The sequence below is a fragment of the Strigops habroptila genome, chromosome 17 (genome assembly GCF_004027225.2).
Source record: "Strigops habroptila isolate Jane chromosome 17, bStrHab1.2.pri, whole genome shotgun sequence".
Lineage (NCBI taxonomy): Eukaryota > Metazoa > Chordata > Aves > Psittaciformes > Psittacidae > Strigops > Strigops habroptila.
This window is the reverse complement of record NC_044293.2, coordinates 1,414,535-1,430,121: the sequence shown is the minus strand read 5'-3', so window position 1 is coordinate 1,430,121 and position 15,587 is coordinate 1,414,535. Positions and strand designations below refer to the sequence as shown.

General features: G+C 39.9%; 1 protein-coding gene across 8 annotated transcripts in view; it reads left to right on the top strand.

The window, feature by feature from the left end:
• NCAM1 (neural cell adhesion molecule 1) overlaps positions 1-15,587 on the top strand; it is a 108,428-nt gene that overhangs the window by 76,231 nt on the left and 16,610 nt on the right. For 2 of the 8 annotated variants that reach the window (XM_030505286.1, XM_030505281.1), the window contains exons 14-16: positions 458-472; positions 1,844-1,894; positions 5,426-5,428. The exons of 3 other annotated variants lie outside the window; for them this stretch is intronic. In XM_030505286.1, coding sequence (XP_030361146.1) covers positions 458-472; positions 1,844-1,894; positions 5,426-5,428 — 69 coding nt within the window. The remainder of the gene's footprint in view (positions 1-457; positions 473-1,843; positions 1,895-5,425; positions 5,429-15,587) is intronic. 3 more of the 8 variants (XM_030505287.1, XM_030505283.1, XM_030505282.1) reach the window with 2 other exon arrangements.

Genomic DNA, 15,587 nt, shown 5'->3' with positions numbered 1-15,587 from the left:
TCTATTCTTCTTCCCACTGTCACACCTACACTTGTGTATCTGTTTTATAGCTCTTCAGAAACCACTATGCAGGACCTTCTCCTGAATTCAAAGCTAGCAATATTCCTAGCCCGTGTATGTGCATGCTTTGAGGCCCTTTGATCTGTGCATGGTCTTGATTTTGTGTGTAAATTTCTGCCTCACCAGAATTGCTGAGCAGTATGGGACAGTATACATGCCTTGATGCTCGGAAATCCCAGGCCCTCTGCACTAAGCCAGCCCTCACAATTGATGTCTGGTCTGTTGTGATAACTCCTGTAACCTACCCTGCTCCCTAGGGTTGGATTTGAGACAGCTGGTGGCGTTTTGATTTTCCAGCTCTATGTTCTCTATCGCCTCATCTCTTCTACATTTATTTTTTGTTTTTCTATCTCCGTCTTTTCTTTTTGTCTGTGTTCCATCCATGGAAAAACCGCAGGCATCCCTCACCCACGTAAGTGCCTCTCTGCATTTCTTTCTCTCTCTTTTTATGTTTCTAGAGTGTTCCTCTAACATACATAATATTAGCTTTTAATCTAGTACCTTTTCCTCTCAGGATGTTAAGAAATGAAGTAACTGGTACTGTCCACTTCCTAACAAGACTGACACTAGAATAGCCATCCTACTATGGGTAATACTGCTCTATTTAGAAGAGAATTAGGGGTTAACATCTTCGTCTTTATTGTAGAGCATGCATTTCAAATATTTAACGTAGTGATTGTCTAATAATAATAGTTAGCATGTTGAATAGAGAGTGGAGTAGTGGAAGGCTTCATGTTTATGAATCATTTAATAATTTTCAATTTTTAATGCAGTTAAATAATTTCAGGGGAGGAAAAAAAAAAAGAAAAAATGAATAAATCAACAGCAGAAAGTTTTAGCTAAATTGCAGGTCTGGTTTAGACCAATTGAAAGCCAACAAAAACCTTCAGAATTTTGAATATCTTCACAATTTTGATAGCAAAACCTTTGAGAAAAAATTCAGGTTTTGCCTCTTCTGACTAATACTTTTTACTGGTAGTGGTCTTTGGACAGTCTTCCAGCACTTGTGTAGATTGTATACTCAAATAAATAAACCTCATACTAAATAAAAAAATGCATGTTTTCCCCTTCCCAATGCAAAGTGAGTTAGAGATTTGATGGATATGCTTAATTATCAGCTGGGTTCAGTGAAACATTTTATGCTCCATAGCTTTGTGCCTTTCAAATTGGAGTTAATCAATGGTACCTAAAAGAAACCTTTTTATCCAAGTGAGCATTACTCTGTTTATCATATGTGTCCTTGTGGTGAACTGTTGATATTCCCAAGATTACATGGGCAAGCTTTATGAAGCTGCTGTTGCTTGCTTTGGAGATTTCTGAAGCTAATTACAAGATCTGAATGATGCTTGTGCTGTTTTTCCTTAAAGATTTTATTACATTAAAACTTGGATTTAGTGGACCTCTAATAGGATGAATGGATTGGTAGTCAAGGTGGATGAATGAATGGACAGATGGATAGACAGAATTGTAAATTGCAGTAGTTACAGAGAGTCAACTGGGAGTCATGTTTCCAGAAGATATGTACAGTCCATTGCCTTAAATTGTTTGGAGCCTGTTAATTTCAGTAGAAGTAATATATCCCTTACATGAAGTTAGTCATGGTTAGTATTATAACTATCAGGCAAATTATTTGGTAGGCCCTTCTAAACTGGACATAGTCCATGATACACAAGGGAGAGAAGGGCTTTAGGTATTCAGTCTCTGTGCAGATCAGTACCACAGGAAAAGGGAAAAGATCCAGTTAAGAAGAGAGGAAAAAAGAGCATTAAAAGCTTTGTTTCAGCCACATCGACACATCTGTCTGCCAAGCCTCATGTTCATCACTTGGGGACAGGTACGTGGATTTGAAGAACATTAAATCACACTTGTAGTAGAGTTTTTTGCCTTTTTTATTTTGTGGCAACCAGCTATCAATCAGTCCCTAGTCCCTAACTCTCCTGCCTTGTAGGGTAAGTTCCAATTCTTTTTCCTTTGTTGTGGGCTATAAATTTCTGCTGATGCTTTTTCAAGCACAATTGTGCGTTGAGCTGTGATCCTTCTGAGCATTCAGTTCTCTGATTCTTTCTCTACTCTCTGGGGTTCTCAAAGCCCATCTCAGACCATGAACGGGGTTGCAATGGTGAAAAGACTGTTGGTACAACAGAAACCCTTTTTTCATCTGTGTTGGAATTCCAGTCACACAATGTTACCTGTTCATGGACAAAGTCAAAAGCAGGAAAAAGTTGGGTGTCCCCCTGTCTGGTGTGCTTTAAAGATCACAGAAATGTTTCAGAAATTTTACAGGAAAGAATATAAAAACTGTGTTTTGGCACCAGCCAAGGCTGTATTTTCAGAGTAGGCAGAATAATTCCTTGCCCTATTATTTAAAGTGTCTACTTGAATGTAAGAACCGACACCATTTTTAAATGCTTGCTGGGATATGTCCATAGCTTTTTGGGGGCTTGGGATTTTTTTTTTTTGTGGGGTGCTATGCTAGCACAGATGAGCATTATGGGGTTGGGAGGATATCTGTCTCCCTTGACCTGGATTTGTATTTTCATCCCAACAATTCACTGTTTTTCTGCACTTATAAATCTGAAGACAAACAAAGGCTGCACTCAGACCTTGTGAATGGCTTCTTTTTGAGCCCCAGCTGTTTCTTGCTGTTTTGCAGGTGGGACCCAAATGTGTGTTAAACTACAAGAGTGTGTGTGTATATGGTGTGTTTGGTTTGGATGACAAAATATCTTAATGTACAAAAAAACAAACCAACAAAACAACACTAAAATAATGCCCAAATTCCACCAGGTCCTAACCTGGCAGTAGGGTAGTTAGCAATGGCCTTCACCAAAACAGTAGTTACATAGGCTGTGTTCTGCTGCCATACACACAGTGCTGGCCAGCATCTCTATTGGCCTTAAATTGCATTGGTTTGAACTCCTGGGAATGCTGGTGAACAGTGGTGTGTGTTCAGTGGTCCTGTGTGATCAGAAAGTTGATTTAAAGCAAGTGCGTTTACTTTGCTTGAGTTCTATGGCCAGAGAGGCTTGATTTGACAAAATCTTACCAATTTGTGTTTTAATTTTCTGTCTTTTGGCAGTAATTAATAGGAATCAACTCCCTTCCTCACCTTCCTTTCTCTTTCTTTAGCAAGTACTGCTGCACCCACCTCCCGTTTAGCAGACAGTGAGTATGGTAGAAGAGGTTGTTGTCCTTGTTCCACTTGGCTCTGCATGCATCTCCTCACTGAATGTGGTGCAGTCTGCCTAACATCCTTGGGTGTTTTCTTTCTTTTCTGTATCTTTTTTTTTTTCTTTCCCCTGAGTGAAAACTGAATCTTCAGGTTCAAGAACTACAGATAAGTATAAGTTTGATTTTCAGGACAGAGAAAAGCCACAGACAGCTCCCAGGTATGCTGGACTCATGGAAGGAGACAGATCAAACGAAAGATGTAGAGTGAAACCCTGCCCATGTGAAAGTTGGTTGTTGTCACTGGCCTTTGCCATTAAAATTTCAGATTGGTTTGTATTCCATTTTTAGGGATGTTTTATGGCATTTGCTCAGCTTTTGTGGTGTGAAGCTAGATATCCTGAAATCAACTTAGCACAGCAAATAGAGTTCAGTTTCTCAGGTAAATAGAGTGGAAGATACTCAAGCGATTGGCAGGAAATCGTTTGTGCTATGCCTATTATTAAGGCACCTTCTGGAGCTGTGGAAGAACATTCATTTCTTTATATCCTTCTTCATAATTTTTTAAATCTGCATAATCGGATTTAGCCTGCAAACTGCATGAGGGTCTGTCCTGTTCTCCCCTCACACCAGCCGCACTGATCACCATGGGAGGAAAAGGAACTCGTAGAGTCATAGAACTTCTCAAGTTGGAAGGGACCTATAAGGACCATTGAGTCCGACTTCCTGCTTCTCACAGACGTACCTAAAACTAAGCCGTATGACTAAGAGCGTTGTCCATCTCAGTATGTCTTTTACCCCTCTCTGTAGCTGTAGTTCTCTGCCCAGTCGTGAAGAGGTGATGGTGATAATTCTTTACCTTTTGAAGATGTTATCTAGAATAGTAGAGAAATCCCTCACAGCTTGTGTTTCTCATGCTGCATTGTTCCCATGCCTTTTGGAACTAGAGACATTCATCTTTGTCCTTCTGTTCTGATAATCCTTGTATTCAGTGCTTGTAAAGACCGCCTTTGCTCTTGAGAGTGGTGTACTTTTATTAGGATTCCCAAGGGGCTTTTCAATCTTTCAGCTTCTCTCAAAACTGTATTATTTCTCAAGGGTGCTCACACCTTATTGGACAGATCTTTTTTTCTGCCTCCTTGTGTGTACCCTGGCCCTAGTGCATGGAGGTGAAAAGAAAGGTGTATCAGAAGCATTAATCCTTGCTCCTTTGTGTTCTATAGTTGGGCAAAAGCTAGGTGCTGCTCTGGAGGGCTTCCCAGAAATTACAGTACTTAATGGGTTAGCAGCATGTGAACTTAGGTTGCTATTTGGGCCTTAAGTAGGCAAAAATGCTGTAGCTGTCTGAAATTGGATTCAGAGACTCAAAACTCTTCAGGATGAAAAAGCATCAGTAGGGACCCTTGGAGCCATAGCTTGCTGCAGGAGCCGTGCAGTGCAGGCTGGCTTCCCTGTCAGCTGGAGGGGCCTGCATCTGGCAGCACCACTCTCCCTGTGGAGAAGGGTTGGAAAACAGCAGCAGCAGAGCACTGTTTTTTGCAGCCTCTTCAGGTTATACACATCTGCCATAAGAAGGATTCAATATCATTCTCACTCTTCCTCATTAGAACTCCTCTCTTTCTATCACTCCTATCTCTTACAACTTATTTACATGGTATGCTTCATTTTTACATGTCCTATCTGTCCTTCATGTTTCCATAGCAACTCAGCTTCTTGCTGAAAATGAAAGCTCAGAGCCACCAAGTGAGTAGATGGGAACTGCGCCCCTTTGGTCTGGAGTGCTATTTGTTATGCTGTTGTCCTTGTATCAAGGGAATTAAAGCATTATACCACATTATTTTGATGTCTGTTAACTAACAATCTGTCATTGTATGAGCATGTAGGTGTTAAGAACCCAGCATGATACTATTTTTCCTCGTCCTGTCATCTTACCAAGCATGCGGTAACAATGGAAACACAAATTTTAGAAGAAACATGGAAGGGAGAGAAAGGGTGGGGATGATATTTAAATTAGAATTTCCAAAAGGAATGTTTTCCTTTCACATTTTCCATTAGTGATTTTAGTGTTATAGATGCCTTTGCAAAAGGAACATGGACTAATTAATCTTTTTGTCTCGCTCTATTTTCTGTGAATTTAGGGAGATAAAGTTGATATTACAACAATGGATGTTGGATATTGAAAGAAGATGCAGATGAGAAGGTAGAATGTCTGGCAGGGCAGGAGATAGAATATCTTATAGGAGAGTGGACTGTGGGGAGAGGGAGCATTGCCCCATCTTACCACTGATGCCCTGCCTGCATTAAAAGGTTTAAGACTACACAAGAAGCCTATATCTGAAATAGGAATTGGATTCAGAATCCCTCACTTCTTGCTCAGCACATTGTTGGTTAGGTAGCCATTCCTAGTGAGACTCAGTCAGGCAAGCAGATGATTCCATGCTGGATCTGAGTAGTCTAAGTTAAAAATAGCTGAAACTTGGATTAGTTGATTTGTACATAAAAGAACTATTCTGAAATATCTGGTTTAGTTTAGCTGTTAAGAGTTCAGTGACACGCCTTCCTGGTACTGGGTGGATGTATCAAATGTGTGATTTAATCTCTACATGTAGGAGATTTATAGTCAATCACTTGCCAAGGACACTGAAAGCCAAGTGAATATTTGCAACACAATCCTGGAAGATAAAGAAAAACAGTTAAGGAAGAGATCTGTTTACATGGTGCATATGTGTGTTTTGAACAACTAATCATTTCTACGAAGCCAAATGCTTTTCTTTTGATTTACAATAATAAAATGTATATGTTTCTGTGAATGTGGTCTTAAAGATGAAGACCCATGTGTTTACCTGTAGTAGGTTAGAAATGGTTCATCGCTACTTAATGGAAAATACTTAAAGCATGAAGCATGTGACTGTTTGGGGGAGAGAATAGTACAGCTAGTCTAGAACTGTCAAAGGAATTAAAAATACTGCATTTATGACTGGCACATTCCATGGTCTTAAATATTGCATGAAATGTCCTTTTATCTGCCAATGACCAGAGTGAACACTTTGATTCTTGCAGTATTTTTCATATATACAACATGCCAAACCATAATTTGTGATGCGTCTGAAGTGTTAATGATTCTGTATTGCTGAAGAGAAGTTTTAATTTGAATCAGACTTCGAGGGTGGGGTGGAGAGGGCAAAGGGCAGGAGAAAAGTGGCACCAGCACATCTACTGATAATCTGTTATTTCTTAGGAGGCAGGGACTCCGTTATGGCTGCTCATATGTGGGGTTAGGAGATACCTTCATTTGTGAGGGAAAATGTGTTAAATGTTTAGCAGAACATTCTTTGTTCCTCAAAAAGAAGTCTTTCTGTTCTGGGTCTTTTTACCCAGAAAACGTACTAAAAGCTTGTTCATGGTAAATATTTTCCACGTTCTTTTGTTGTTTGCGTAGATGGAGGAGTTGTGTGTTTGTTGAGTGGGGATACACTGGGTTTTTCAAGGGTGAAAGTTTCCATTTTCACCTACTCTGAAATTCAAGCTCTTACACTGAGCAGAGGCAGATCTGACCTTTCACTGCCACATTGTTATTGTGTACCTAGTCAATTTATGCAACTAGTAGACACATTTGTTTTATATGCTAAGCTGTTCTGCAGCATATGAATATGCTGTATTCAACATCTTAAAAGGGCATTGGCACAAGGCAGATGCTCTTGGAATTTTGAATCATTTGCTGCTGAAGGATCTTGTGTCTTACCTAACCTAACCTCAGTGGTTAAATGAATGAACCCAGGAGCACTTAGAAATTGAGAGCTGCTGTGTAGCCTCTTGAAGTCAGGAAAATGAATAATGGATCTAATTGAAAACTAATGAAGCTGAAGAGAGTTTCTGCACTGAGTGAGTTTTTGACTTTATGTGATCAGTAACATATGGGAGATGTCTATGGTCATGTAAGAGGGTTAGGAACATGTATCTCCTTTGACTTAATCCTCTTAGGTTGCTTGGATAAATACTTCTGTATCAGCAGCAGTAATGAAGCTTTTCTTGCAGCTCTCTCCACTGTGGAATCAGTTTTAACCAGCAATGTTTGAAGTCACTTGAAAAAGTTGGTGTTTTTTTCAGTTGAAGTATTAATTTGGGTCTTTCTTCTATTCGTCTCCTGGTTTTCCAGAATCTATAGGAACTTCTGTCATATTTGCTAGATAGTGGCCAAGAGATTCAAAAGTTGCAGGATGAGGGAGGTGAAGGATGCTGAGCAAGAGATATGCAGGTGGCAAGCCAAGTGGTTTTGGTTTTTTTCCCATAAAATCTTTGTTGCGCAGTGCATCAGTCAATTCAAAATAGGTTGCAGTCTTCGGAAAAAGTTCACATGGGCATCCCAAGGAGCTGGTGCCTCTTTTTGCTTTGTTATAATAAACTAGAAGTGTGTGTGTACAAAGCCCATTTACATACAGAGGGAAGGTTTCATAGCAGCTGTTCATTAATTCATTTGTCTTTCAAACTCCTTTTCTTTTTTTCTTTCCCTTTAAACTCATTCCAGATTTACCAGAAAGTACAGATGTGTATATTCTCTGCCACTGCCTGTGTCCAACCAGAATCCAAGAGCTACTATTGCAGTGCCTCAGGGCAAACAATGCTGAGGTTCCTGTCTCCAAAGAAATTTAATGTTCAGAGACAATTCTAATCTAAGATCTAGTTAACTATGGAGTTATGTAAAAGCATTTTCACAGAACAGACAAAACTGAATCTCTCCTTTTCATGCACTTTAAAAATATGATCTGCAAGTATGAAAGCCCTCGTGAAAGTACTGCCTCATAGGCAGTTCCTCTTGCAAGCTCCAGGACAATCAGTGTTCTGCCTGCCTGACTTCTACCCATTACAATAGGATGAATTTCAAGGTTTTATGCTAAAGACAGTATTTCCAAATGTCTTCTGTGTCTTAGAAACCTCATGCAAATTAGCTTTCAGATATATTTGTACTGCTAATTTTGCCCTTGATCTTTACCTAAAGCTTTCTCTCAGGAGGAAGTGATCTGAAAGGCAACCACTCTTGCCTGTTTTTAAATCTCATGTTATATTAAGCTTGCTGGGGTTTTAGAAATATGTTTCCTCATGAGTATAAGTCACTGAATGCCATTCCAGGCAATCTCACAGTAACTCTAAAACTTCCTTCCTTCATGATGCACCTTCCTAGAGTTCCATGAGTCTCTATTTATAACTAGAGACAATGGATTGAAAGCTTAGATGTAACAAATCAATTTTGCTTTTTGTACCATCCGTTCTTTCCCCAGTAATGGTATGCCTTAATCTAGTCGGATACAAGCACCCACAAGATTAAGGGTTTAATTCTCTTTACATAAAATGAACTGGGAAGTACCAGAGCACTTTGAACTAGCCTCATTAAGATGAGAAAGAGGAACAATATGAAAAATGCAAGTTACGAAGTAGATGGTAATTTAGGAAGGGGAACAGAGCATGGAGTTAGCAGTGTCCTCAAGTCTGACAACTGATTTTTCTTTTTCATTCCCCTGTCGTCTTTGTGCCATCCTTCTAATTAATTTCCAGTGCAGAGCACTTCATTCTTCTCCTCGTTGACAGAAAAGCCCCTTGTACGTTGTACATGACTCATGCTATTCCTGGAATCTGCAGGCTGAGTGTGTTGGACAGAGCTTGTGTACTCTGAGTAATAACTGTCAGTCTGACCAAATTCTGGTTGCAGCTCTTTGATTGAAAGCTCTGTCTTTAGAAATGTATACACATACTAGGTTTTTCTCTTTTTGAGTTGTTACTGTTGTTTATAATTAGGAAGACATTTGTTTCTGCACAGGGGAGAATACATCAATATGAAAAGCCAAGCTTTGTCTTCGCTGAACCGTGTGGGCTATGAGTTTGACCATTTCCCCTCTGCTGCCTGGCCAGTGTCTGAATAACAATGTATTCCCTTTTTCTTTCCAACAGTGGATTCCTTCAGCTGTCCGAGTTGTGGCACACACTCTACAATCATTTTTGTTCCTTCTTTGACTTGGTATTAATAAGCAGTGGTTCTGCTGTTCCTAACACTCGCAAGGTCGTAACTCAGTGCTTTCTGTGATTTAATACCCTTATATTGCAGGCGGTGTTACTGTCCCCGCAGTGTTTCTGGTATTTATGCGCTGCTTTGATTTTGTTCCTGTTTAATTTAAAATTCTGTTGTGGATTTTTCCCTTGCCCATTGTTTACATCAGTTTTTTAATTTTTTTGTATTTTCCATGTGACCTCCTCCACTTTCCTTTCAACCAATCATGTGCGTGCGTATCATGTGCCTTTGTCATGTGGCTTGCATGGTGCTGATGATGTCGTCCACGCTGGTGAACAGAAGGTAAAATACTTTGTTCTGATTGGTTGCATAGATTTGGGGTGAGGATTCCCTCTGGTCAGTGACCAGGGATCTCCAAATTCCACCACTCCAGAATCCTCCTACAAGCCTTTTGGAGAAGTCGCTCGCCACTGTCTGCATGTGAAGCACTCCACTTCAGTCTTCCACATTGAGCTTGGAAAAACTTGGGGGGGGAAAAAAAGAATCAACAAACCCAAACCAAGGCAAAAATCACACGGCTCAGTCATTTGCTTCTTTCGCTATCAGAATCCAATAGTTAGCGTCCTAGTAAGGTTCTAAAACTCTCTGGCATTAACACCAATGGCACAAATCCTCTTGCCTTTCAGGACACCAGTGTGCCAACTACAGGCAGTGGGTCAGATGTTCATATAATGTGAACTCCATATCTCCTGTTGTTTTAGCAACCTTTTGACCCTATAGAGTATATATTGTTTAGATATACAAGCACAAATGCACACTATACATAGTTAGTAGACTATCAAAAGGATCCAAAATTCCCTATCTCTGAAATTTGGGTGTTGGTAAGCATGTCACATTAAGATTTAAGAGATAATTTTTCTAATCATGAGTAAAACTTAAACATAGCTAGAGTGGGAACTATGTTTTCATAAAGTAGTATATATAGACACGCACAGAGTATGTGATGAGAGCTAGACTTTGCACGATTTGCATCAGAAATATTATTGCACCTTTCTTGCCATTCTTCCCACACAGCATCTCAGAGCCCAGTAAAGGATTTAGTCTGAACTCATTTACCAGCAACAGTTAGAGTAGCTGGTGAGCTCCATGAAATCAAGAAGCAAATGATTGACCCTTGTAGCTTGTGGAGATGAAATCAGTCTCCAGGTGTATGGTAATGACAATAATTTCTGCAACATTGTGATTTTTACAACTTCACATAATACTCTCTGCATAATCTAGAGGAGGGAAGGGAGGGGGAAACTCCTGCTTTTCTGCTTCCCCAACTAAAATAATTTTGAAAACTAGGAAGCAATTGGCTTTTTTCAATCTATGAATTCTGAAATCACCTTATTGTTTTGGACCACCACCAGGAAAGAATTTAGGCTGGGGTTTGCCAGGAAAATAAAACTAACACCAGTAACCTTCCCACATGACTGCATGGATGGAAGCAGCCCCTCTTCCCTTAGTCTTTTCCCTCTTTAGTCAAAATCCAAGAGGATTGAAGACTTAGTTGTCTCATTTTTGCATGATCTGTTTTTGTTCCTTATTTTTGATTGTTTGCTTCTCTTGTGTGCATTCTGTAGACTCCCTACCTATTCTTTTTCACCCATGTATATCTACCACTCATGGAGACTTTGCATAGGTATGGCTGATACTTGTCTGTTTCAAATTGTGACACTGTAGGTCACACTCTAGTCCTATTGCAGAAATCAGCTGCTTCCTTGTTCATGTGTTGCAGAAATTACCATAGATTGCAGTTGTATTCTCTTAAGCACAGCAAGGATGCAGGATCTTTCTTCATTGCCAGCTAGGCAAGGATTTAAGATCATAGTCTGAAGTGCTGCAGCTGACTAGTAACCAACTTGAGCTGCTTTTCAAAGGTGAGCAGAAGTAACCCATTTGATGGGAGCAAAAAAGAGATGTGATAAAAGGTCTCTGTCATCTGCACTGCTTTCACTTCTGGGGTCCAGCATGCATTCGTGTGAACTTGTAAACTTTACATCTTTGAGCAAAATCCATCCCATTTCTCAAGGAGAGTAAAGCACAGGGGTGAAAATTTATTACTTGCCTTCTGCCCTTCAGAAGTCTCCACTTGCATTAGTTGATATTCTTGGTGCTGGGCCGAATAAGATGCTGTTTGGCTCAGACATAATTGCTCAGCTTTATCACACCATAGAGTGAAAGCATGAGATCCTGCATCCCCCCGCCACAAAGAGAATTCTAAGCAGACAAGTGTTTGTAAATGATTATACAGAGGAAGTCTGGCATGCTTGTAGCTGTCTGCTCTGAATAAGCTAAATAGCAATATCACAAGGGGGATTGTTTAAGGATCCCATGTTTTATGGGTGGAATAGGCAGATTTCTGCAATACATCCAGTCAGCTCAGTGTAAATGAGAGACTCAAGGCATGTAGCACACCTCTGTAATGCACTTTGCTTTTCAGCCCCCATCCTGTGGGGAGGATGCATGTTCTGTGAGCATGAGTTTCTTCTCTAACCTTCTGATGACAAACTTTTCTCTTCAGCTACTGACATTTTGACTCATAGGGATGCTGATTCTGCTGGACTAAACTTTTCCCACTAAACTTCTTCCTCCTTTGTTTGAAATTACACACTAACCCATTTTTAATTTTACAGCCCTGTATCTGGATTACATCTGGCTGCTTAAGATAAATTAAATGCCATGTATTTATGAAAACTAAAGCATTCTTCACCAGGGCTTGCAGTGCCATACCTGTTGGGTTTCAGCCGTTAGGAGTGGTCCGTATTCTCCTATTTGAAAGGATGTTTCTCGGAGCAGAAGTGTATTTAAACTATTGGGGAAGGAAGGAACTGGGAGGTAGAAACTAGACAATTTGAAGTGAAGATAATTTTCAGCAGAGAGGGTAATTAATCATTGGAATGGCTGTATATAAGGTGCAGCAGCATCTCTGACATTTAAAATCTATCAAGAATGAGCATCTTTCCGAAGGGTGTTCATTCAACTTGTAGTCTTGGTGCTTAATCACTGGGGAAAATTTCTAGTCTGTGTTAGATCAGAGGTCAGATTCTCTATGTACAATGTTCCCTTATCACTTCCAGATCTCTTATTACTAATTATCTCTCAAATGAGGATGGGTAAGAGTACCAAAGAGATGTTGATCTTGTACTGCCTAGTTCTGGTTTCATTTAATTAGTTGTTAATAGTTGTAGCACAGTTATTGCAGTAATAGCTCTTTCAACTCGGATCAGACCAATAGTCAAAATCAGTAACCTTTGTGGTGATATTTTTCTTTAAGGAAAGAAAAGAATATAATTGCTTGGTTAATCTGGCATTTTCAGTATGCCTAGGTGAGGTACTTCTGATCACCTAGAGCAGGAACTTGCTGTTCCTATTTAATTTTCAGTCTGCAATTACATAAAAGCATTATGCTTTCAGCATTCATAATTCCTGGAGAAATATGGGCTGGGAAGGGTTTTTCAAAACAGCCTCAGTTAGTTGGTAGTAAAGATGAAAATCCACACCTTTGTCTAAACAAATGTGTTTTCAGTGTACAGTCACTGAGAAGCGTCTCACAAGCTGGAATACAGCTCTTGAGTGTACAGCTTGTATTGTGGGAGTCTTGTAATGGGGATACAGGCAGATGCAAGGATTTGGAAAAGAAAACTAACATGGAAAAAAGGAGCATTCCCTCTTTATATCTTTAAGAGTCTTACTATGTTGTGAAACGCAAACATAAGTATCTTGCATCAAAAAGCTCTGTGTATCCGTGCATTGTAATTACCTTCTTAAGCCATTGCTATATTAGAGCGTGTGTCTGTCCACAAGAAAAACGATTTAATCTTAAATTACTATTTCAGTCTGGGTCTTGCAGGTTTCTCATTGATGTTTCACAAAACCAAAAAAAAAGTGCTTGAATTCCTTCTTTGGAGGGGATGGGAGAGAAGCTTCAAATTACTTCTAAAGATCAACTTTGAAAGATATTGAAAGATTAACCTTTCTCTTGCCAGTTAGAAACGCATGCACTCTCCATTAGGAGCCGAATACAAATCCAGACAGAAGAGATTTAGAATGGAAACAAGCTCCTGTAAATTCCCATGACTGCTGTTATCTTTTAAAGTTGATCTTAGTACAACTACAGGCTTATTATTTCCTTTCACTTTTAGTATAATGCAACAGAACTAAGTCTTTTAAAAGGTTTTATGCTAGACAACAGGCTGAGCTTTTAAAAGGTCACAAATGTTACTTCAGTGTCTTGGGTTTGTTCTCCTGGTTACATCTAGGCTCTCAAGTTGCATATGTCACCATTTCAGAGTTTTGGTATTGTTCTCTTTGGGATACATTCAGAATCTGATCATCTTTTAATTGTATTTCAATGCACTTTGTGCACAAGTGTTCAAGGAAGATCACTGTCCAAACCACAAGTGCTACTGCAAGTAGACTGAGGTGCTTTAGCAGAACTATAGGTCACTTGGAGCCAGAATGGTCAACTCTGTGCTCAGCATTAGCAAACCTGTGCATTTGAGAAGTTTATTTAGATTCAAGGTGCACAGCAAAACACAGGATGTGCATTCTCTGCATATAAAGTTCCTGTAATCAGTTCTAAATGAGTTGTTCACCACTCAGATGAATAAATAGAAATACTTTTAAAAATGCATAGAATGTGCATGACTGTAGTTAAACGGAGGCATAGGAATTTCTTGCTTTTTAACATTTGACCACCGTAATTGTTATATGAAATACCTGTAAGAATTAGGACCCTGTAATGTGTCCAGCCAGCTAAGTGTAATTAATCTCAGGAGTTTGCTGGAATTGCCAACTGCAGCTGATTGGTAATTTTTAACTTACAAGTAATTGCAGTGTTGGTTTTGCTCAGATTACCCATAAAGAAATTGAGCAGAACAGCTTCCAGAGAATAGCAGCTCAAATGGTCAAAAGTTCTTAAAAAGCTTTTAAGCCCAGAATTCATAGCTTTAGCACTTGGACTATATCACAGAGCTAATACTAAAGAAATTGCTAAGTACCATAAAACAACCTAGCTTCAGTGAGATTTATGGTATATTTTGTCAAGTCTTAGTGACTTACTAGCATTTAAACTCTTGGAATGTTTTAGGGCTGTAGAATAATAGCTTCAAATCCAATCTCAGATGAGCATTGGCACAGAGGAACCTAAGCCTTTCTTGCCTTTACGCAAAACGGAACAAAGCAGGCATCCAGGCACTGACAGAAAGTTAGCAGGATCTGAGCTCTCTTTTGGTCTGTCACTTTTGAAAAGAGAGACCCGCGCTCTTTTGTCATTTAAGCTCTTTTGCTAATTTGATAGTTATGTTGTTGGGAAAAAGAGGTTGTTTAGTTGATGGGTTTCTTTTTCCACAAAACCAAATAAATATGTAATAATGCCTCTTGCATAGTAAACACACTGGCTGTCAGAGCACTTTGAAAACAGTTGATCCCTTTGGTCATATGAAAGCGCAAGGAGAAAGCATATCTCTTGAGCAATTTGCTGCAGTATTTCTGAGGGTGGGGAGGGGTGGAGGTATAAATATGTAATCAGACAATCTGTGGATTTGGCTTTTGTTAAGTGAGGTGTTACAGTAAAGGTGCAAGAAGGAAGCGCCTTGGGATTGGGAACTATCCTCTGTGGACTGTGTGAAGGTTATGAAAGAATTTGCTAGAAAAAGCAGTTGTGGAGACACGGGTGTGAAAGGGACTGGCTGTAAATGTGTGTGCCCTGCAGTCATTCCGGTTTTCTGCTGATGTTGGTGTGCAAGTTGGGAAATGTTAGCTTTTTCTTTTAAAAATTGTTACCACGGAAGAGTGAAGATGTCTAGTTCTCTCCAGCCTGTATTCACTGCATTTAGTCACACCAGTGCAAGCTGAGTGAAAAGATGTTTTGATGCAGAAGTTCTAGTGTCCTCAACATAAGAAGGACATGGAGCTGTTGGAGCAAGTCCAGAGGAGGCCATGAGGATGATCAGGGGCTGGAGCACCTCCCATGTGAAGACAGGCTGAGAACATTGGGGCTGTTCAGCCTGGAGAAGAGAAGCTGCGTGGAGGCCTCAGAGCAGCTTCCAATATCTGAAAGGGGCCACAAGGATGCTGGGGAGGGACCCTTCATCAGGGACTGTAGCGATAGGACAAGGGGTGATGGTTTAAACTTAAACAGGGGAAGTTCAGGCTAGATATAAGGAACAAGTTCTTTACTGTGACGGTGACGAGGCCCTTGCCTGTTTGCCACATACCCATCTTGATGTTTTCCACATGTTTCACATCAGTGTTTTACAACAAAAAGAGTGAGGAACTGGTCATTGCTCTCGGATATTCTTGGGGAAATGTG